Genomic DNA, 22,010 nt, shown 5'->3' on the forward strand with positions numbered 1-22,010 from the left:
TCGACACAGTTACTGTGTGCTCCCACGGTGGTGCCCCAGGCTTCCCTGTGTACCTGACCTGAAAAGTGAGACTTCAGATTGAAGTGACCTACCGGGAGCAAAGCAGGATGAATGAAAATTACCCACGTGTAGACATAATAGATGCACCACCATTTATTTATCCATTCACCAGTTGATGGACATCTGGCTTGTTTCCAGTTTAGGGCTATTATGAGTAATAGTAGCTACCACTGTTCTTGTACAGGTCTTTGTATGGACATATATTTTCATTTCATGGGTAAATACCTAGGAGACGGATGACTGGGTCACTGTGCTGGCCGCACAGAATGTCTTTGAGGGCCAGATCAAAGCTGGCCACCTGTGATCTGATCCAACCACATCATTTTACACGTGGAGAGGACCATACGTAGTGCCAGAGCTAGAGCTGGAACACAGAGCTCCTGAGTCATAGCCAAGTGCTCTCTACTGGACCACACCAGCTCCTTCTTAGTTGAACAGAGAATGTTTTACTTAGCTAAAATACAATTACGTTTGAAAGCAGAATAAAAACATTTTCAGACATAACAGGGGAGAAATTCTGCTTTCCCCCCATGTATCCTTTCTTAGAAAGTTACTTGAAGATGTAATTCTGTTAACTGAGGGGCAAAAAAGAAAAAAGAAAAAGCCATGAACTCTAGAAAACAGTGGTTCTATCCCAGGAGAGCAAAGAAGGGGAGTCCCAGAATGACAGCTGTGCTAAAGACATTACAACATCTGGCTGAGCCCCATCAGAGCAAGAAAATGAAGGGTTCCAGGGAACTGTCTGTAGGAATAAAAGGTAGAATTACAATTTCATGAGTAGTGGAGTTGAAAAACTTGAGGATACGGTAAAGGCACGTTATTCTTTTATCAACAAGGAAAAGAAAGGTGACTGAAAACTCTAGGGAAAATAAAAAGCTGACAAGAAATGTAGAGTTCAAATATGAAGATGAAAATTTCATCTGATTTTAAGCAATTTCTGGTTGTACCAGAAAAGGATTCCATTTGACCTTGATGTTAAGACCCTTCTCCTTCAAATGACCCAAGGATCAGGTGTTTCAATTTAAAGAGAAATATTTAAGTGTGGTGTATCTTTTTTAGTTTCTAAATTGAGACTAAAAGCAGTCAGCTTCTTCCCCCTCTTCCAATGGGCCCTCTCCAGAGAACACAGGCAGACTGAGTATGGGCTAAGCCATGCCTTCTTCTCACCTTCAGATCCAAAGGAGGAAGAAAAGGGAGGGTCAGTAACCCAGGGAGAAAAGAGGGTGAGGTATGGTACATACAGAGAAGGGATGAGAGGCACCCAGGAGCGCTGGGCCCACCTTCTCCGCTTAGAGTAAGGGCAGCAGTTCTGTGGCTGGTTCCTGTCGCAGGTGTTCCAGTGGCAGCTCAGACGGAGGCTGCCTTAGAGAGAGGCCAGAGGGTGCTAACTGGGTGTAGCCACAGTTGGTGTTCTTGAGCCCAAGAGCTCCCCCAATCCTCTGGAAGCCAACTCTCACTGAATCCCCACAACATCTCAAATACAAATAGAAACTAGCATAACAAACTGCATTATCTTCCTCATAGCCCAAGGCCTCCCGGGCTTCAACTAATTTAGGTAGTTGTCTGGTGACCACGTGGAAAGACATAGCATGTATTTGGAGACCCCCAAAATCAGACGGTTCTTCAGGACCCTACCAATGCAAGAAGAAAATTAATCCTAGCCTCACTTTCTCTTCAGAGTGTTTCAGGAAAACTCTGAGAGGTATCATGAGAGCCTTTAGAAGGGAGGCGTGTGTGGGCGGGAGGATCGTTTTGTCCCACGTAAGGGAAGGGGTGCCGCCTCCAGGAACATGGGGGCAGAGAGGGTTAGTAGCTGGGCTGGACCTACTTCAAATGTGGGTCATTTTTTTTTTTCTGTCCTAGAAAAGCAGTTAATCATAAGGTTGTAAGAAAGTGCTCAGGCCCCAGGCAGGAGGCAGTGCGGTCCAATGGAAGGTGCTCTGGGCTGGGACTCAGGAGCCCTGATTTCTGACTCTAGCTCCGGCTCTGTGGTCCTCTCCATTTGTAAAACGAGGTGGCTGGGTCAGATCAGAGATGACCATGCTTGAACTGGTCCTCAAAGACATCCTGTCTGGTCAGCACAGTGACACAGCTTTTCTGCTCCTATAGGTACTCAAGTGAAATGAAATTATATGTTTTCACAAAGACTTGTACAAGAATACTCACAGCTGCCTTGTTTATAATAGCTTCAAACTGGAGACAACCCAAATGTCCATCAACTGGTCACCGGCTAAATACATCTCCACAATGGAACAACTACTCAGCAATAAAAAGGAATGAATTACTGAGACAAGCAACGGGAATGAATCTCAGAAACATTATGCTGAGTGGAAGAAGTCAGACACCAAAGAGTACACACTGCACCATTCTGTCTAATGAAGTTCTGGAGGCAGACTCATCTGTAGTGACATGAAGCAGATCCGTGGCTGCCCGGGTGTGGGGGAGGATCGATTGCAAAAGGACAAGGGAACTTAGTGGGGAGGCGGGGATGTTCTAGATCTTGAGTGGAGTTACAGTTACCTGAAGGTACGGTCATCCCTCAGTGTCCGCGGGGGATACCCGAATCTGAGGATACTCAAATCCCTCATGTAAAATGGCAAGGTACAGCGGGCCCTCCGTCTCTGCGTGTTCTGCATCCGTGCGGTCAATCAGTCTGCAGTTGGTTGAATCCTCGGGTGTGGAATCCTCGGATGTGACCCGCAGATATGGAGGGCTGACTGCTGAATGTATACATTCCTCAAAACTCATCAAACCGTGCGCTTAGGGGACATTTCCTTCTATGTAAATCATGCCTCAATAAAACTGATTTCAGAAGAAAAGAACTTTAAGAATTGAGGCGACATTTACATACCAGAAGATGTTTAAATTTATTTATTTGTTTACATTTATTTAATGAGATTTCTCTTCAATGAAACCAGGAAGTCTGCAGTCACGAGGCCACCTTCCCGCATGGTCACAGCTGGCTGGAGATGAGGAGTAGCTTTCTTTTTTTTTTTTTTTTGAAATATTTATTTATTTAGGCTGCTCCAGGTCTTAGCTGCAAAATGTGGGCTCTTTAGTTGCCGCATGCGAACTCTTAGTTGCGGCATGCAGGATCTAGTTCCCTGACCAGGGATCAAACCTGGGTCCCTGCGCGAGGAGCACAGAGTCTTACCCACTGGACAACCAGGGAAGTCGCCCAAGGAACAGCTTTTGCACTTTGATCTTTTGAAACACAAATCTGATCGTCTCAGCCAATTAGAGCCAGAGGAATAGTGTGTTACAAAAATCTCGACATCGCAGCATTCATCTCTCACTCCTCTGTGAGTCAGCTGGGCCGCTCTGCGGTCTTGCCAGGGCTTGAAGGTTTGGTTTGGGTTTGCTCTGCATGTACTTCTGGGACCAGCGGGGGCTGGCTACCCGCCCCTGGCGTGGTCTACTTATGGCAACGGTGGGAGTGCAGAAAGGGGGCGGTGGAGGTCAGATGCCTCTTGAGGTCCAGCCATCGCTTCTCTCCCGTTCCACTGACCAGACAAGTCACACGGCCAAGTTCAGACACCATAGGGGTGGGGGATGCACAGACACCTGCCTTGACCTGAAGGAGCTGCAGAGTCACCTGGCAAAGGGTGTGGACGTGGGGCAGGATGCAGACGTGGGACCACCATGCAATCTACCACACCTATCCCACCCTGTTGCTAATTAAAACCATCACTTTGGGGAGAAAGACCCAGCGTTTAAAACAGCCTTATTAATTTACATACCATAATATCTACTAGTTTTAAGTGTACAGTTCAGTAATTTTAAGAAATTTACAAAGTTGTGAAACTATCCCCACCTTCTAAGAAACCTTGCAGGTTAGTTAGCTGACTAACCCTAACCCTTGTAGGGCATGGGTCAGTCAATCCCATGCCCACCCCCAGCCTGGATAACCACTAATCTACTTTCTTGTTCCTCTAGATTAGGGTTTTGGGGACATTTCCATCATATGCATCCTCCTGTGTCTGGCTTCTTTCACTGAGCATAACACTTTCGAGGTTCGTCCACGCTGTAGCTGTATCAGTACTTCATTCCTTTTACTGCCAAACAATATTCTAGTGCACACGTCTACTGCATTTTGTTCATCTGTTTCCAGCGGATGGGCGTGTGGGTGGTTTCCACTTCTTTGACTTCTATGAAGAATGCTGCTATGAGCCATCTCCTCCCTCCCCCCACCTTCTATTTCCTCTGCTTAGAAATCTCCACCCCTACTCACATCCCAGCAATCCCTTCCTCAGGGAAGCCTCCCTGGTCAGATGAGGTCAAGTCTCCCATTACAGGGACCCCACCTGCCTTCGTGTGACGCCTGAGTCTGTGAGCCCCGCCAGCCGGTGGGCCCCCAGGGGTGGGGATCTTGTCCGTTTTGCTCACTGCTCTGTCCCAGCTCCCAGCACAGTCCCCAGGACATAGTAGGTGCTGAATAAAGGGCTGTTACAGTGGAGGGAAGCGAGGAGGGAGGGAGAGAGGAAGTGAGGAGACAGAGCCAGGACACAGACCTGGGTCTGCCTGGCTGCAGTGTCCTTCCCGCCCCATGTTGCTACCTCCTTGGACGTCACTAGTCCAGATGGGTAGGGCTCCTTGGCACTGATTCCTTTTTTTTTTTAATTTAATTTTAAAAATGGAAGTCTAGTTCATTTACAAGATATTGAATATAGTTCCATGCTATACAGTAGGTCCTTGCTGTTTATCTATTTTAAATATAGTAGTGTGTATCTGTTAATCCCAAATTCCCAGTTTACCCCTCCCTCCCCCATTTCCCCTTTGTTAACCATCCTTGGTACCAATTCTAACCGGCAGGTACGGCTGAGAGGGACACCACCTATGAGCCACCTCCCCCGGGGACCCACTCTAACTGCAGCACCAACGCAGAAGACAGCGGGGTGCCCGCCAGGTGACTCCTTGGCCGCCTCTCTTCATTTGCCCTTCATACCCAGGGGATGCCCAGGGGGCAGCCGGCTGGGAGTGGAAGTGGGGCTTGGGATAGATCTCTGGGCCAAGCCCACAAGTCATTTTGGAGAATGTGGGCCTAGGTCTGTGTTGCCACCATGGAAGCCCTGAAAGCCTAGAAACCCAGGCCCTGCCCTCAAAGTGCCTGTCAGAGGCTGTAGGCAGGGGACCTGAGGTCTCAGGCCTCCTTTTCCATCTTGACTGTCCTTCTTACTTCTGGTCTCTCTCCCCGCAGCCCCACCCCCTCCCTGATCTCCCTGGCCGACTCCCTGACTGGTAAGGAGCGTGGAGGGGACGTCACCCACGTGCGGGGACGCGCCTCTCTCTCAACCAGCACTCCTATATCCTTCTCCTCCACAGGGAAGCCCACTCTGGTTTCAGGTAATGACCACCCCCATGAAGCAGGGCCTTCCTCCCTGGGGACCACAGGAGGGAGGGTTCTTACTAGGCGACAGCATCCACTTGGTTGGAGGCGGGAGGGACCAAGCCTGACCCCAGGTCTCCGGTTTCCTGATCTGGGGCTGTGACTCTGTCACTCGCTAGAGAGGATTCCTTAATTCTTCTGAGCAGGGATTTTATTCACAGCTTCACCCGCATGGCCCATAATTGCTGCTCAGAAAATATTTGGTGACTGATTCATGACCTTGACTAGTTTCTTACTTCTTCTGAGCTTCATCACCTGTAACGTTGTAACAGCATATACCATGCAGGGTAGTAAGCAGTGTCCAGTACACATGAGCCTTACCCGCTCCCCTTAGACGGTCGCTCTCAGTACCATGCGTTTTAGGACTTGCAGTTCTACTCTTAGACACTAGGTGGCAGTAGTTCTCAGGCCAGCGGCGCTCAAAGAGGTCCTGGACTTGGCACCATCAGCAACTTGTTAGAAAAGCAAATTACCAGCCCGACCCCAGACTACTGAATCAGAATCTGCATTTTAACATGGTCCCCAGGAGATTCATACGCACAGGAATGTTTGAGAAGCACTTATCTGGCACATGCTACTTTTTTAACATCTAAAAATGGACTTTAAAGAATAATAACTATATATTGATATTGAAAAGTAGCAAAGCAAGTTAAGTATTAAGTGGTAAAGAAATATATCCAGATAATGGTTAAGAGCGTGGGCTCTGGAGTCCTCCTGGCCTGGCCTAATGTGCTTCCTAGAGCCAGGTGAGGAAGGACAGGTGGGTAAGCGCTGGACAAGATAGCTATAGACAGGATCTGGGTTTCTGTCCTGACTTGGCAAAGGACCAGGTCCTGTCAGCCACAGTAGAGTCTGTGTCCAGGAGGAAGTAGTCTGGGGCGAGGACTGTCCTGTGTGGTTGCTATAGGGCCCCGGCTCACCGCCATGATTCAGACTTCGGGGGCCACCAGTGCCAGGGCAGGCGAGAGAGCAGGGCGCCTCTGTGTTCCAGGACCTGTGCTCTTCTGGGTGATCTTGACACTGGTGGTGGTCGTCAGCTTTGGCTCCTTTCTCCTGTTCCACCGGAGGGGCTGCAGGAAGTGGATGGGGCAGAGTGAGTGCATGTGTCCTCGGGGCCTTGGGAGGGCAGGGTGCTCTGTCCTAGCCTGGCCTGGGTCCCTCTCCCGCCCTGCCCGCTGAGGCTGTCTGAGGCTGGCCTCCCTAGCCTTCCTCCCGTTGTCGTTTCAGAGCTCCACCTGTGCTACCCAGTCCAGACCTTCCAGCCCAAGCTGGAGCCTGTGGGTGAGTGTCCAGAGGTCCAAAGGGGCTGCGTGCAGCTACACAGCAGCTCTGGACCGTGGGTCTGGATCTCCCTCGGGGTTCCCTCTGTAGGGGTTCCCACAAGCTGTTCCTCCTTTCTGTGCAACCTCATCTGTGATGGGAATATAATGTGGGTGGAAACTCTGACATGCCCTGTTCGGCATCGGATGGAGTGCGGGCATGAAGTTTCAAAAATCCACCTTATCTCCATTCTTGCCTCTATTGTGCCCTCAGAAGAGGCCTTCCCTTCCTCTCTTCTCTCTGTCGCCCCTTCCCAGCCTCCCTATTATTTTCCCCTCCCCATTCCTCCCTTCCTCCTCTCAGTCCCTCCCTCCTGCTGGCAGCTGAGGGCATAGGGGTCGGGGTGGGGGTGGGTGTAGGCTGACAGGGCTAGCATCCTGATTCTGCCCCTTATGAGCTACATGACCTTGGGTGAGTTACTTAATTCCTCTGTGTCTCAGTTTCTCCATCTGTAAAATGGGAACAGTGAGGCCTAATTCAGAGGGCGGGCGTGTGGATCCGTCGCGATGGGCCTGTTAAGTGCTGTGCGGGGCACCTGCACGTAGTCAGAGCTCAGCACAGAGTGGCTGCTGTCTGCTGATGCCCGCCCCTGTGTCTGGGGCCTTTTTCCTCAGCAGGAGTCCCAGGCCTTCCTATGTTCTACGTTTTTCTGAACTCCTCTTTCTGATCCCTGGCCAGCCTCCAAGCCACCTCTTCCAGGCAGCCTTCCATGCTCCACCCATCCAGGCAGCAGACTCTTTCAGCTCTCACCTCGGGGGAGGGGACCCCAGCCATCTTGTGCCAAGTGTCTCCTCTCCTCTGAGCAGCCTCTTTCAAGGCAGGGCAACGTCTTCCTCAGCATGTCACAAGCATTGATTGAGCACCTACTGTGTACAGGCTCTGACCACAGGGGAAGGAGTGGACACAAATGGTCTGAACTTCCCTTTCTGGTTTCAAGGCAGGCTCCCGCAAAGGGACTCACTGACTGAGAGCCCCAGGGGAGGCAGGTGATGCTCTTCATTCCGTAAAGAAGAGACAAGACCCGGGGCCACACCACCTGTAGGGGCCACACCAGACTCAGGCGCTGGTCCTGGAAACGGCCGGTCTTGTTTGTAGAGGGCTCAGTCCTGCCCCCCCTTCCTTCCTCCCCACCAGGTTGTCTACCACCCAGTGCCCACCCTGGAGCCCAGTGGTCAACTCAGACCCTGCCCCCCAGGTCCCCAGGCCCCATGGAGAGCCTTGCTGTAGCACGGTTTCTAACTTGGGCCCCTGAACACAGTGCAGTGAGGCATGTTTTGGATTTGATGAGTTTCACAAGCAGGTGCTTGCGTTCCCTTCGCAAGGGGGGTTTTTGTGTTTTGACAATTTCAAGCCTTTTTCCGTGAGCTGTCAGGCTCAGTGTCTCACTGAAACCCGCGTTTGCTTTCTTGACATTTTCTAGTATTAGAGTTTCCATTGCTGTCAGTTTATTTTTTTTCTTCAAACCTCCGTGATAGCAGTTTTGTCACACACACACACACACACACACACACACACACACACACACACACACAAGACCAAGAGAGAGCAAGAAAGACAGAAAGCACCTTCCCTTAAGAAACCAGACCTACCAGGAACCAAGCCTGGGGCTCAGTGGTGGCCACTCTCCTTGGGGCCGTTTCTGGCCCGCTGGCTTCCGGTGGGTCCCTGGGGGTCTGGTTCCCAGGCCCGAGAGGGAAGGAGGTGCCGCCGGGGGCAGGATGCGTATGGACTGAGCGGGGTGGATGCAGTGGGGGCTGGAAGGGCGCAGGAGCCTTTATTCACTCGTCTGCTCCTTCATGTCTCCGTGGGGCACTTCCTATTGGCCCTGTGCTGGGTACAGAAACTGCCCTCCCGAGCTTTCAGGCCAGCATCAGTTGCTCAAATGACTAAAGACGAGCGGGATGGAAATGGTTGCCCCGGCCCTCCCGGTCCCGGAGCTCCAGGGCTGGGGGAGCCCCTGGTGCGGTAAGCCGTGCGTCAGCAATCTGGGCAGATGCCCCTTTGATGCTCACCCCCATCTCTGAATAGATTTGACTTGGTGACAGGCACGCACGTGTTCTCATTTTACTCCTCCTTGTGAGGCGCCCACTGTTATCCCCATATCACAGATGAGAAAGCTGAGGCACAGGAAGATGAAGGAGCTTGTTTAAGGCCACTTGATTAATGAGCAGTACGAGCAACCAGGATTTTGTCGGTGGTGGTGGTGAGATTTTTGCATAAATGGTCTCACCCTTGGCACTGTTGACATCTGCATGGGATCATTCTTTGCCAAGCGAGTTGTCCTGTGCGTTACAGGATGTCAGACAGTTCCCTGGTCTCATACTAGTAGCTCCTCCCATCTGTGACAGCCAAAACTGTCTCCAGGTATGGCCAAATTTCCCCTGGAGGGGAGTGTCACTCCTGGCTGAGAAACACTGATTGAAATTCTTTTAACCCTTCATTTTAAAGGACACTATAGTCATCACTTTATCTGTTACTTCAGGCAGGTTTAAGTTGGAAAAAGTTTTTGTTTGTTTTGAAACAATTTCAAACATACAGGAAAGTCTCAAGGACGGTGCAGAGAACTTATTTTTTTTGAACCATTTGAGAGTAACTTACTGACATAACGCCGTATCATCCCTGAGTACCTGAGTGTGCATTTCACACGACTGTAGTCAAACCATCAAAATCAGAGAATTCACTTTGATGCACCACCACCAACTAATTCTCAGACCCCACTCAAGTTTCTTCATTGATCCAAATAATGTCGTATCGAACAAAAGAATGCAGTTCAGAGTCTCGTACTGCATTTGACGGTCGGGTCTCGTGTCCCCTCCAGTCTGTATTTCCCTCCCGGTCATGACCTTGCCACTTTGGAAGATTCCACCAGTGATTCTGTGGCTGGCCCTCACCTGGGGTTTGCCTGACGTTTCCTCACGCTTGGACTCAGGTGGTGCGTCTCTGGTGGGAGGATCCCAGGAGTGGGTCATCCACCCCGCCAGATTTCCCTTTGTCCCTTCCCCGCCGTGTTCACCGTGAGCCCTTGATTAGGGTGGTGTCTGCCAGGCTTCTCCACCATGAAGTCCTCTTTCCTCTGCGGTTATTGCTAAGTACTCCGAGGCTCTATGAGTAACTGGTGCCTCATCAACTTTGCTCCATTTCTGTAAGTATATCTGTCTGGACTCATGGATTCCTCTCTTACTGTACTGCCATCGTTACGTAACTTGATGCTCACATTTTCCCAGGTTAGGCCAGTGGGGGCCCCTTCAAGCTGGCTGTTGCGTCCTTTTGTCCCCATCCTTCTGTGTTTGGAGCACTTGTTTTTTCTTTCTTTCTTTCTCTTTCTTTCTTTCTTTCCTTCCTCCCTCCCTCCCTCCCTCCCTTTCTTTCTTCCTTCCTTCCTTTCTTTCTTCCTTCCTTCCTTCCTTCCTTCCTTCCTTCCTTCTTCTTTTTTCCTTTTTTGGCCGAGATGGGAGAGTTGTGGGATCTTAGTTCCCCAACCAGGGGTTGAACCCTGGCCCTCAGCATTGAGAGGGCCGCGTCCTAACCACTGGACCGCCAGGGAATTCACTGGAGCACTGCTTTATTCTACGATATTCCCAGCTTAGCTTGTAATTCCCTGCCCTGTCCTGGATTTGAATCTAGGGGTGCTTGTTGGCAAACGCCTTCCCTGGGTCTGTTCTGCTTTCCACAGAAGCTGGGACCCCAGGCCAGAGAGGGGATGGGACTGAAAGGGAAGAGTGATAGGAATGGAAGGGATGGATAACTTGGGTGTCAGAACCCACGTGCTTGGCTTGAGCAGCCCTCAGAGAAGCCCTGGGAAACCAGGCACTCCTCCCCGAGGGAGGAGGGGCCCACGGACGTCCAGTGCGTGTGTCCCTGGACTTGTGTCCTGGGATGCTGGACATATTTTATGAGAAAATTGTTCTTATTCCAAAGAGCCAGGATACCAATAAGTGAAGACAGTGGACTGAAGCAACATTTTAGGGGAAAAGCACTTATGAAATCTGACCTCTGTACTTGGCACGATTTGCTCTAGGTCTTTATCAAAGTACACATGAGGGTTGTAACACGCCTGTAGGCCGATGTTGGTGCCCTCCGGATTCTGCCTTTTCACCTCGATGTTATTTTATGCTTGTTTCCGAGAGTCAGTATCGAATGCTGGTTTTCTTTTCGGTGTGATGGAGTTGCCAAGCCACTGGAGTATCCTGGGGTCCCTATGTGCTAGGCGGCATCCCGGTCACCTTCTCTTTTAAACGTTTTAATTAAAAAATTCTAAATGGACTTCAGTTTTTAGAGAAGTTTTAGACTTACAGAAAACTTGAGAAGTTAGTACAGAGAGTTTCCGTATAGCCCACACCCAGTTTCCTCTATTATGAGCATCTTACATTAGTGCGGTAAGTTTGTCGCAACAAACGAACCAATACTGATACATTACTATTGTATTAACTAAAGTTCATACTCTGTTCAGATCTACTTAGTTTTGCCTAATGTCCTTTCATTGCTCCAGGATCCCACCCAGTACACCACATTACATTTAGTCATCATGTCTTAGGCCCATCTGGCCTGTGACAGTTTCTGGCTTTCCTTGTTTTTCTGACCTTGGCAGTTTTGAGGAGTTAAGGAGCATCCTACAACTTGCTTGTCGGTTAAGTTGTAGGGTGGCTCTCTGCTTAGAGTTTGTCTAGTGCCTTTCTCCTGATTAGATTGGAGTTGTGGGTGTGGGAGAGGAAGACCGTATGGGTTCAGTGTTATTTTCATCACAACATATCAAGGGTTTTGCTCTCAACGTGATTCATCCCTGGGCACCTTCAGTCTTGAGATCTCATTTAACCTTCATAAAAACCCTCCGAAGTTGGCATGACCTGTCCCCTTTTCCAAATGGGAGAACTGAAGGCTGGGAAAGGTGAAGGATGTCGTGCTGGGGCTTCACTGCTGGGAAGGCCTGCGACGAAGGGCTGCTAAGCTGCTCTATTGTTTGGCATCTGTCTTGTTTTCCACTTTTTGGTTTTTAGAAACTGCACCGCTGTGCACAGGCTGGTCGCTTTCCTTTGGGTTATTTCCTGAGGGTGTGTTCCTGAAGAGGGATTACCGGGTCAAAGTGTGTGAAGTTTTCATTGCCCAATGGCTTTCGAGAAAGAGGAAACCAGTTCACAGGCATCAGCAGCTGTGTTCCTGTTTACCCACGTCCTCTCCAAGACTGCATTTTATCATCTTAATTTCTTTTGTCTTGTTACTTTGTCACACCCTTTCTTCCCCCCAAGACTTGCTGCGAATGACAGTTGGCTGTTTGCAAAAGTCAAAATCACTCTCAAAGGACGAAGATTTGGCTTCACTGACATCCTTTAAAAGAATGTGCCTCAGGCCAGACAGTGTTTCTCAAAGTGCTGGCTCGGCCGATGGACAGTGGCTGCCTCGTGGGAGGGGCCACGGCCTCTCAAGGTGACCACTCTGCTGGCAACAGCAGTTACCAGATTTGTTAAATCGAGAGTCAAGAATTGTGTCATTTTACACATGTGCTTCTTTTGACCATTATTCTGATCCATTTCCCCTTTAGACACTTTACCTGCTGATGGTCATTTAAAAGGGACATGGAAGGGCTTCCCTGGTGGTGCAGTGGTTGAGAGTCCGCCTGCCGATGCAGGGGACACGGGTTTGTGCCCCGGTCCGGGAAGATCCCACATGCCGCGGCGCGGCTGGGCCCGTGAGCCATGGCCGCTGAGCCTGCGCGTCCAGAGCCTGTGCTCCGCAACAGGAGAGGCCACAACAGTGAGAGGCCCGCATAGCGAAAAAAAAAAAGAAAAAAAAAAGGGACATGGAAGAGTGTCCTCCAGACTGACCTGGTGTCCACACAGCAGGTTCAAACTGCCCGTCTTGTATTTTCGCGGTCAGTCGGCCTCCAGTGAGGGTTTCTGCTAGGATTCGGGGATGCTCATTCCCTAGAGGGGCTGAGGTCAGACGGTCTTCCAGAGGTGACTTAGCTGGCATGCTGGCCTCTTCACGAGGTTTCTCTGGTTAGGTGTGCACACCGAATAGCAACAAAAGCCAAGTCTCTGTAGGTGATTTCTTCGGGAGTCGTAAGAGGCCGTGTGCCCCCAGAGGACGGTCAGCTCCTAGGGGTCGACTCGCCCTGGCTTAGACAGACGCCTGGTACCATCTCCAGCTTTCCCAGCTGGCCACTGGGCCGTGATTAAATGTCAGCATCTACTTGACCATGACCCGGAGCCCAGTTTAATACGAGAGGAAAGTTGGAGAGGAGGGTGGGGTTTGGGATGAGAAGAAAAAGGTTGTGCCCTAAGGATCATTGCATACTGAGCCCACCAGAGGGTGGGATGACCGCTGAGACCGGTCACGTGGGCTATTTCAGGCACACGTGATAGAAAACCGAACTCATGCTGGCCTGAGCCAAAAGGGCTCCGGGGTCCACTGGCTTTAGGCATGTCCGATGCAGGTCTAAGAAAAGGTCCTCAGGATCTGTCACCCGCTCTCTATCGCCTAGGGGTCCTCCGTGTGAGTTTCACATGGTGCCTCGGGCCGTTCTGGCCTCTCCAGCCCCTGGAGGCCACCAGGTGGTAGCAGCAGCCACAGACCAACTTCTGACCCAGCAGAAGTGTCTTCGGCTCCAGCTGGGGTGCGCGCTCGTCCTGAACCAGTCCTGTGCGTGTGTGGGAGTGGGAGGGCTGTGCAGGGGTCCGGTGTGCTGAGGGGCTTGGTGGCTGGAAGAGAGGTGACTCCCCCGTTCTCTGGCTGCCGCTGGGAGGTGAGCCCCTGTGCCCTGGGCCTGAAACCCGTCCACTGCTCTCCAGGTCTGACCGAGGCACCAGCTGCCACCCTGGGGGCAATGGAGGGCGCATTTGCCCACAGGTGGGGGGGGAGGTGCAGGGCCAGGCAGCTGCCAGACCCTCCTTGGTGAATTCACTGCTCTTTTGTTCTTTGCAGATTCCAGGCCCGGGAGGAACCTGACAGTAAGTAGCCCCTCCCTTGCCTCCACCCCAGCTTTGTGCCCCTAACTCTGACTCCTTCCCTAGCAGATCTGCTGGTTCTGAGAGCAGCTGCGTGGATCCCAGCCCTCCCAGGGCCCAGGTGCAGGTTCCCCTGCAAGTTCAGGCCGGGTCTGCCCCACGCAGGGAGCGCTGAGCACAGCGGGGCCTGAGCCAGGCCCTGGCGGAGGATGCAGAGCCCCACCCCAGACAGCAGCCTTGGTTCCTGGCTCATCCTGCCGGGGACTTCCAGAAGGGCCTGCCAGACAGTGGGTTTGGTTTTGGCCATGTGGGTGCCAGGTGTGGTGAGAGGGAAGGCTGTGTTCATTCCCCCCTTTCTCCATCACTCCTCCGTGAGTCTCGTCCTCAAAGCTGGGATGTCGAATCAGCAGCACGAACTTCTGAAACTTGAGCTTTTCTCATACGGAGCACAGTCCTTACAAAACACAGAGGTTGGTACTGTTGTCCCACTGTATGGAAGAGGAAACGGGGGCCCAGACAGGAAAGGTGCTTCCACGGTTGGAAAATAGATCAGCTAGGATTTACGGCCTGGTTTGTGTGACTCCGAAGCTGGTGCTCTGAACTGTTACCCTGAGCTGCCTCCTAGCAAGAGCATTTTCACCTGCCTTTTATGAAGCGCTCGCCGTGTGCAGGCGCTGGGCTGGGGGCTTCGCACATGTTACTGCTGGTCCTGCAACCACCCAAGATGCGGCGCATACACCAGGCCCTCGTTGGGCTTGTCCCGGCGCCCTGCTCTGTGCCCAGCCTCCCAGGGGCAGCACGGGGACCAGTGCCGGGGGGGAGCAGGGGCACTGCCCCCGCAGCTGAGGGGGGAGCAGGACAAAGCACACCATATGGGCTGGGTCTCAGGTGTGTATCGTTCGCCCGCTTTTCTTCTTTTCCACTTATCAGTTCTCTGTTACTTTCTTTTTTTTTTTTTTTTTTTTTTTGCGGTACGCGGGCCTCTCACTGTTGTGACCTCTCCCGTTGCGGAGCACAGGCTCCGGATGCGCAGGCTCAGCGGCCATGGCTCACGGGCCCGGCCGCTCCGCGGCATGTGGGATCCTCCCGGACCGGGGCACGAACCCCTGTCCCCTGCATCAGCAGGCGGACTCTCAATCACTGCGCCACCAGGGAAGCCCTGTTACTTTCTTTTAACTCAAATTTTCGTACATGAGAACGGTTTCCATCCTTTATCTTTAAACATAATAGATGGAACCACAATATAAGTTCAGGTTCAAATCATGGGAGATCACATTCAGACATGCTTGGGTCAGACAGGTTGCTGTTATGAGGCCAAGAAATTTCATGAAAAGGTATTTAACGATTTGTAAGATAATCAAATACCTTTTGGCCACGTGGGCCAAAGCATTCATAGTAACATGTTCAAGAATGCCGTCTTTTGGACTTCAAATTATTTTAAAAGAATATTCAGGGGACTTCCCTGGTGGCGCAGTGGTTAAGAATCCACCTGCTAATGCAGGGGACACGGTTTTGAGCCCTGGTCCAGGAAGATCCCGCATGCCATGGAGCAACTAAGCCCGTGCGCCACAACTACTGAGCCTGCGCTCTAGAGCCTGCAAGCCACAACTACTGAGCCCTCGTGCCACAACTACTGAAGCCTGTGTGCCTAGAGCCCGTGCTCCGCAACGAGAGAAGCCACCACAATGAGAAGCCCACGCACTTCAACAAAGAGTAGCCCCCACTCACTGCAACTAGAGAAAGCCCGCATGCAGCAACAAAGACCCAGTGCGGCCAAAAATAAAATGAATAAATAAATTAAAAAAAAAAGAATACTCAGGATTATGTAGCTATACTTTCTGCCTTACTCAAACTCATTCCCTTTTGAAGGCTGAAGGTAAATGGTATTTACATTAGAACATTTTACAAGAGCACTTCTCCTTGGCACTTACAGAAAAGTGAAAAACGAAACCGACATTTTCCTGCGATGTAACTGTTTTTAGAATACATTAGTGTGATCATAAAAGGCTGCTGTCCCAGGAGCAGGGGAATTGAGGTGGGCCTGGAGCTGATACTTGTAGACTTGGGCTAACGTGCATGGATTCCAAAGCGAGATACTGGGTGGGGTTCAAGCACTGGCCGGACACTTACCAACTAACCCTGAGCAAGCTACTTGACTTGTCTTTTTTTTTAGATGTTGGGGGTAGGAGTTTATTAATTTTTATTTATTTTTGCTGCGTTGGGTCTTCGTTTCTGTGTGAGGGCTTTCTCTAGTTGTGGCAAGCAGGGGCCACTCTTCATCGCGGTGCACGGGCCTCTCACTATCGCGGGCCTTCTTGTTGCGGAGCACAGGCTCCAGACGTGCAGGCTCAGTAGTTGTGGCTCACGGGCCCAGTTGCTCCGCGGCATGTGGGATCTTCCCAGACCAGGGCCCAGACCTGTGTCCCCTGCATTAGCAGGCAGATTTTCAACCACTGCGCCACCAGGGAAGCCCCTACTTGACTCTTCTGTGCCTCAGTTTCCTGATCTGTAAAATATCTGCTAATATTAGCCACCTTGTAGAGTGGTTGTTAAGGATTAACACGTGTCAAGGGCCACGCACCTGGTAAGCATTGTATGCAATGCTGACAGTATCATTATTTAGTACAAGTTAAAAACAACGTGACTTCACAGGGTCCCACACTCAGGTATGTCAGGCTATCAAGGCTGAGAAGCCCAGGGTAGTGCATGACGGCTTTAAAGCAGAGAGGGAGACTCACTGGGGTCTATGGAGATGAAGAAACAGGGGTTCCCCAGCTCAGAGACTGGGGGAGGTTGGGGCATCCTGCATCAACACCATTTCCTCTGTGCCCACTGCAGCTGATCGGGAGGGTATCGGTGGCAGAGCCGGGCCTTGAGGAGCAGGGGTTAACGAGCCCCCCAGCTGTGGAGACCTGCCCCAACCTGGAGAGCCTGCAGCTGCTGGAGGCCAGCCCAGCCAGCAGCCCCTCCACCTCCATGGACCTTCCTGAGCCCCGAGGGACCGCGGAGCACACCAACAACCGGATTGGTGAGTCGGCCTGTTTGGGGGGTCCTGGGGTGCTCAGGGGCAGGAGAGATGGGCCCTGAGCCCCCAGCGGGGACTAGAGACCCTGAGGACGGAAGGCCCAGCAAGGAAGAGGCAGGGGTTCCTCCCCCGGCCCTCATGAGTAGGAGACAATTTCTGTGGAGTTAAGCCCTTCTCAGGGGGCGTGGAGCAGCCGCCGCCACCTCTTCATCCCAGTGTACATTTCTGTAAGGTAGGGATAGCAGGACTTCTGCCTTCACGGAGCCCATCGTGAAAATCCGTGAAATGATGTGCATGAAGTCGTCCTGGGGGGTGGGGCTCCCCCTGCCTGGTGCCTGCTCTGATTAGAGGGAAAGTAACCGCCAGCCCAGCCCCCAACGAAGGGCCCCTGAGGGGGATGGAGGGAGACATCAGGGAAGTAAGAGCTGCCGCTTGGCTGACGCATTCGGGCATGGCACGCTCGTCACCTCTTGTCACACAGCCTTCCGAGGATGGGGTCTTTCCCTCCTTTTTCCAATTGGGGAAACAGCGGTTCAGGGGAGAGAAGTGATTTTCCCAGTCGCACAGCTACCAAGTGGCAGCATGGCTGCAGGCTCCGAAACCCCCCGGTCTGTCCGCATCAGTACCCTGCAGTGGAACCCGGAGGCCAGCGCGCCCCGAACTGCAGCCACCCTCCAGCCAGGGCGAAACTTCTGGTCCCGAAGTCCTCCTTGCCTCTCTCCCCCTCCTCTCCACCCTGCTACAACCAGAACGTTTCTACCAAAATGGTTACCTGTCCATATTACACCCCTGCCTGAAGCCCTCCAGGGGGTCCCTGGTACCTGCAGGGTGAATTCCAGGCTTCTTATTCCGGCATTTAAGCTGCCTCCTCCCCACCAGGCTTGCCAGCCTCCCCACCCCACAGGTCTGCTCCTTCCTCCCACTCAATGTCAGTTTCCTAATCACCGGAGCCCTTTCTCACTTCTGAGCTCCGGGGGGGCGCTGCTTTCTCACCTGAAACAGCCAACTCCACCTCCTTGAATCTAGTTAATTCTTGATGTCCTGAGGACCCTGTTTATTTGCCTCCTCCTCCAGGAAGCCCTCCCTGCCCTCTCCACTCTCCCGTCTAGGAGACGCCCCTGTGCTGTGTGGCCCCAGAGCCCAGGCCTCCCCTCCTAGTGTCCTAAGCACCCAGCAGTGTGTGTTTGCAGCCTCCTTCCCCACCCCCACCCCCATCCACTTGGCTGTTAGCTCCCCGGGGGCAGGGCCTTAATTGGCTCCATCTCTGTCTTTGGAGGGTTAACCATCACTGAGATAATTCCAAAGAGGCATTTGTGATCGTCCTACACATTTGTGTGGCAGGGATTGGTGGATAGAACGCTTTAGGGCAGAACCCTAAACAGCACCAAACTGAAACTTTTGGAATTGTAGCTTTCAGCAAGTTTTACTGGAAAAGAATGTATTTTGGGAAATACCACTGAAAGCATCTCCTGCAAATTTCCTAAGAAGTCCTAATTTGAACATTTGAGTCAAAGCTGAGTGCAGTGCCTGGAACCACAGGGCTGGGGCTCTGGGAGTGTTTGGGGGGGGAAGGGGGAGGGAGGCACCAGGCTCCCAGGTGGGCTGGGGCTTGGGCAGCCTGGCCTGTAAGCCTGGCTGGTAAGCAGGTTGGAGATTCTCTTGGGACATTCAAGAGATGGTGAGCCCTTTGTTCTCCTGACACCTCCCTAGAGGAGTACCCCCTTGTACAGTTCCCAAGGGGACCAAACTCTGGTTGCGCTTTACCCCTCTACCCCTGGGCACCGGGCAGGGGGAGCCCCTTCCCCTCATCTTCATCCCCCTCGCGTCCAGGACAACTTCCTTGGATTCTGGAGCCCTGGGTGGGGCAGGAAGTCCAAGCAACTTCTGGAAGACCCTCCTCTCCCAACTTGGGAGTGGGCAGCCCTGTGATGGGGGATAGAGCTAGAGGAATCAGGACCCGAGGAATGTGAGGGGATCACAGCCTGGCCCCCAGCTTTGGCTGCTTCTCCCTGGACAAACTCACCCCTCTTCTTCCACACCCCTACTCCTCTATGTCTGTCTGTCTGTCTGTCTCATCTCCTCTAGCGCTGTGCGACCTCCTCTGTGTTCTCTCTCACCTCCTGGGGTCCCCTGTCCCTCACCGTCACTGGCTCCCATCTTTTGCCAGCCCTTTTGGTCAGGTTCCCAGGGCAAAAGACCTGCAGGTCTTGATGGAGGGTATGTGGCTTGAGGCCACGCTCTCTCTTTTGGGGTGTAGGGGGGGCTCCCAGCCCATAGCTTGTTTCACGCTTGTAGCCTTCCCTCTAGTTCTCACTGCTATTTTGAACACTTCTCTCTATCCTGGAAGTATCAAAGACCAAAACAGAAGAACTGGCATTATGCAATGGGGTTGAGCGTGTGGGGGCCCCCAGAATCTCTGGGGGGTTCCTGAATCGGAGGGGTGTAACTGGGTTCCTCAGAGAGGCAGGGATCCCGAGCTCCCTGCCCCACCGTAGCACTCAAGTTCCCTCTTGAGCTTCCCCATTCGGACTCCAGAGAGAGTTCCAGGGCTGAGCGGCTGGGAGCTCGTACCCTGCCCTGGGCTCAAGGCCATCAGAAGCTGGGCTGCTGGTGTTTGGAGTTAGCTGACCTGGGTGAAGGCCAGGCTCCCCACGTCCCAGCTTCTTGGGCACCTTACTTAGCTCCCCTGAGACTCCAAAGCCCTAGTAGCAGGTGGTCAGCAGACCGCGGGGGATCATGCCTCTAAGAGGCTGGGCTGCTTTTTCATCCACGCGAGCCACACGAGCAGCCCTATGTGCTAGGCAGGCCCATGGCAACAAGCAATAAACATCAAGCTACACCAGCCCCTGCAAAGCTGTCCAGGTCATAGGCTGTTGGAGATTATTAACAGGGTTGAGGTTTCTGCAGGGTGTGACCATCTGTCTGGGTTTGCCCAGACTGAAGAGGTTCCTGGGATGTGGAACTTTCAATACTAAAACCAGTAGGAGCATCCCAGGCAAACCAGGACACGTTGCTGTCCCCTTGCCACCACCCCCCGCCCCCCACCCCAGGTTTCTGCTTCAGGCACGTGGATATGAACTGAAAGGGCAGCTGGGCAGGGTGGAGTTTCTTTGGGGATTTCTACTAACGACCTGGTGACCTTGGGCAGGTCATTTAACATCTCTGGGCTCCAGATTCTTTATCTGTACATGGGGATCACGATAGACTATCTACCTTGTGGAAGTGACGTGAGGATTCGGGAGCTAATGTGTGAAAAGCATCTGGAACGGCATCCAGCTAAACTCCGCGAGTGTTCACTGGTGCTATTGGTGTCCATGTCATTCTCCAATTTCTCCCCATGGCTTCCTTTCTCTCCTAACCCCGTTGTCTTCTCTTCTACCCCATCTTGGCAGAAGTGTCGAGAAAATCACAAGCACTTCCTATACGTGGGCCAGTCCTTAACCCCTCAGCACACAGTTCCTAGCTGTTTTATCTCCTTTGAGCCTCAGGATACCTGTGAAGTCGGCGGGGCCTACTGTGTATCAGAGAGGCTGTGCCATCTGCCTGAGGCCACACAGCAGAAGTGGCAGAGCTGGGACTGGGACCCTCCTCTGCCTCCTTGCTTCCATCCAGCTGGAGCTCTTGTCTCATCTCCCCCACCCTTTTGCCTTGCAGAGAACATCTACATCATGAAGGCCGACACTGTGATTGTGGGGACCGTGAAGGCCAAGGTGCCTGAGGGCCAGGGCCCGGTGGGGCCGGCAGGGTCCGAGTTCGAGGAGGATCTGGAGGTGGACCATGCCCCCCACTACCCAGAGCAGGAGACGGAACCACTGGCGGGCAGCTGTGGGGACGTCATGTTCTCGGTGGAGGAGGAAGGGAAGGAGGACCCCTTGCCCACGACCGCCTCTGGGAAATGAGGCCTGGCCTGGGCTGGGGCTGAGAGGGCAGCTGGGTGCCTCTGGGAGGCCACGGTGACCCTGGTGGCACCAAGCTGGTAGCACCCACCTGGTGGCAGAGGCCCATCTGGCCTGAGGTGAGGTTCCAGCATCCAGCGGTAGACCCAGCCTATCAACGCAGGAGGCTCTGCTCGTCTGTACCTGCCTCCCCACCCAGCTGCCCCCCAACCCAGACCCTGGGGAGCCCGGGCCTGTGCGGCAGAGACGACCAAGGGGCGAGATCTGAACAGCGCTGTGTGTTGGGGCAACAGGCAGCCAGCAGGGCCTGGGCACCCTGCATTCTGCTGCTGCCAGCCCTCCCCTGTTCTGTAGCCCCCACGGTGGGCCCAGGGCCCAGCGCACATCACTGTTCCCACAGCAGGAGGCACCTCGGGACCCAGAGACCTGCAAATTCTTTGCAGCCGTGGTGCCCCTGCCTGGCCGGAGACCCGCCCACCCAACTGCTGCCTGGAGAAGGGCCTGCTCTGCTTCGCCCAGGGGGGCTCCCTCCCTGCGTGGACAAGGGGGACTGTGGACCCTTCTTGGGTCCTTACCCGCTCTGTGGGCACCTGTGCTCTGTCCCGGGCCACCAAAGATGCGTCTTCCCCAGATCTGCCACGTGCACAGATCCTGGTGGTACCAGGCCCTGCCTTTGGCTCTAGCTGCTCAGCACCCATGATGGGGGTGTGGGTGTCAGAAGACTACTTGGTTTCACTGACATTCTGCCGGAAAAGAAAGAGCGTTTCGTAGTTCAGTCTGGACTTTAGGATTTTTACGTTTCACACAAAGGAGTCAAGTGCCCTGACCTGGGGCTTCTTCCTGCTCTCCCCAGGGCTCTCAGACTCATGGCAACAAACAAGTGGTCTTGGGAAGGGAGTGTGGGCAGATGAGGCCCGGGGCACTGAGTCGCAGGCAGCCTGGAGACTGCTGGAATTACCCGTTGGAAGCTGGCCCCGGGAAGGCTGCTGTTTACTCACCAGCCTGCTCGGTCTCTGGAGGAAGTTGAGGCTGGCTCCGGCTTCACCAGGGTAGTTTCTGAAACCGCTCAGATGTTTTGGGGAAAGTTGGAGAGAGGCTGGATGCTGTGAGAGACCGTTTACACCAGAACCTGAAGTTTACGTGGGCCGGACAATGGCCAAAACCCCCCGTGCCCGGACAGTGTGAGGACTCTGCTCCCTCCTGCCACTACCCCCCACCCCCCAAGGGCTCCCTCACCCAATGGCCAAAACTTTGGTCCTTTAAAAATTCATAAGTTCCCTTAAAAACCGATCATAAGGCTCAGGAAATTCTCCCTGAGATTTGAGTACCTCTGAGCAGAAGGGTCCGAGCCATCTCTCTCCCCACAAGACAACGGCTCCCGC

General features: G+C 52.9%; 1 protein-coding gene across 1 annotated transcript in view; it reads left to right on the top strand.

Annotated features, from left to right (window-relative positions):
* TNFRSF8 (TNF receptor superfamily member 8) overlaps nt 1-20,631 on the top strand; it is a 39,261-nt gene extending 18,630 nt beyond the window's left edge. The window contains exons 7-13 of the mRNA XM_060012185.2: nt 4,873-4,966; nt 5,258-5,403; nt 6,438-6,539; nt 6,674-6,727; nt 13,685-13,710; nt 16,546-16,735; nt 20,387-20,631. Of these exons, the coding sequence (XP_059868168.1) occupies nt 4,873-4,966; nt 5,258-5,403; nt 6,438-6,539; nt 6,674-6,727; nt 13,685-13,710; nt 16,546-16,735; nt 20,387-20,631 (857 nt within the window). The remainder of the gene's footprint in view (nt 1-4,872; nt 4,967-5,257; nt 5,404-6,437; nt 6,540-6,673; nt 6,728-13,684; nt 13,711-16,545; nt 16,736-20,386) is intronic.
* The last annotated feature ends 1,379 nt before the right edge of the window (nt 20,632-22,010 follow it).

Source organism: Delphinus delphis, chromosome 1 (assembly GCF_949987515.2).
Source record: "Delphinus delphis chromosome 1, mDelDel1.2, whole genome shotgun sequence".
NCBI classification, from domain to species: Eukaryota; Metazoa; Chordata; class Mammalia; order Artiodactyla; family Delphinidae; genus Delphinus; species Delphinus delphis.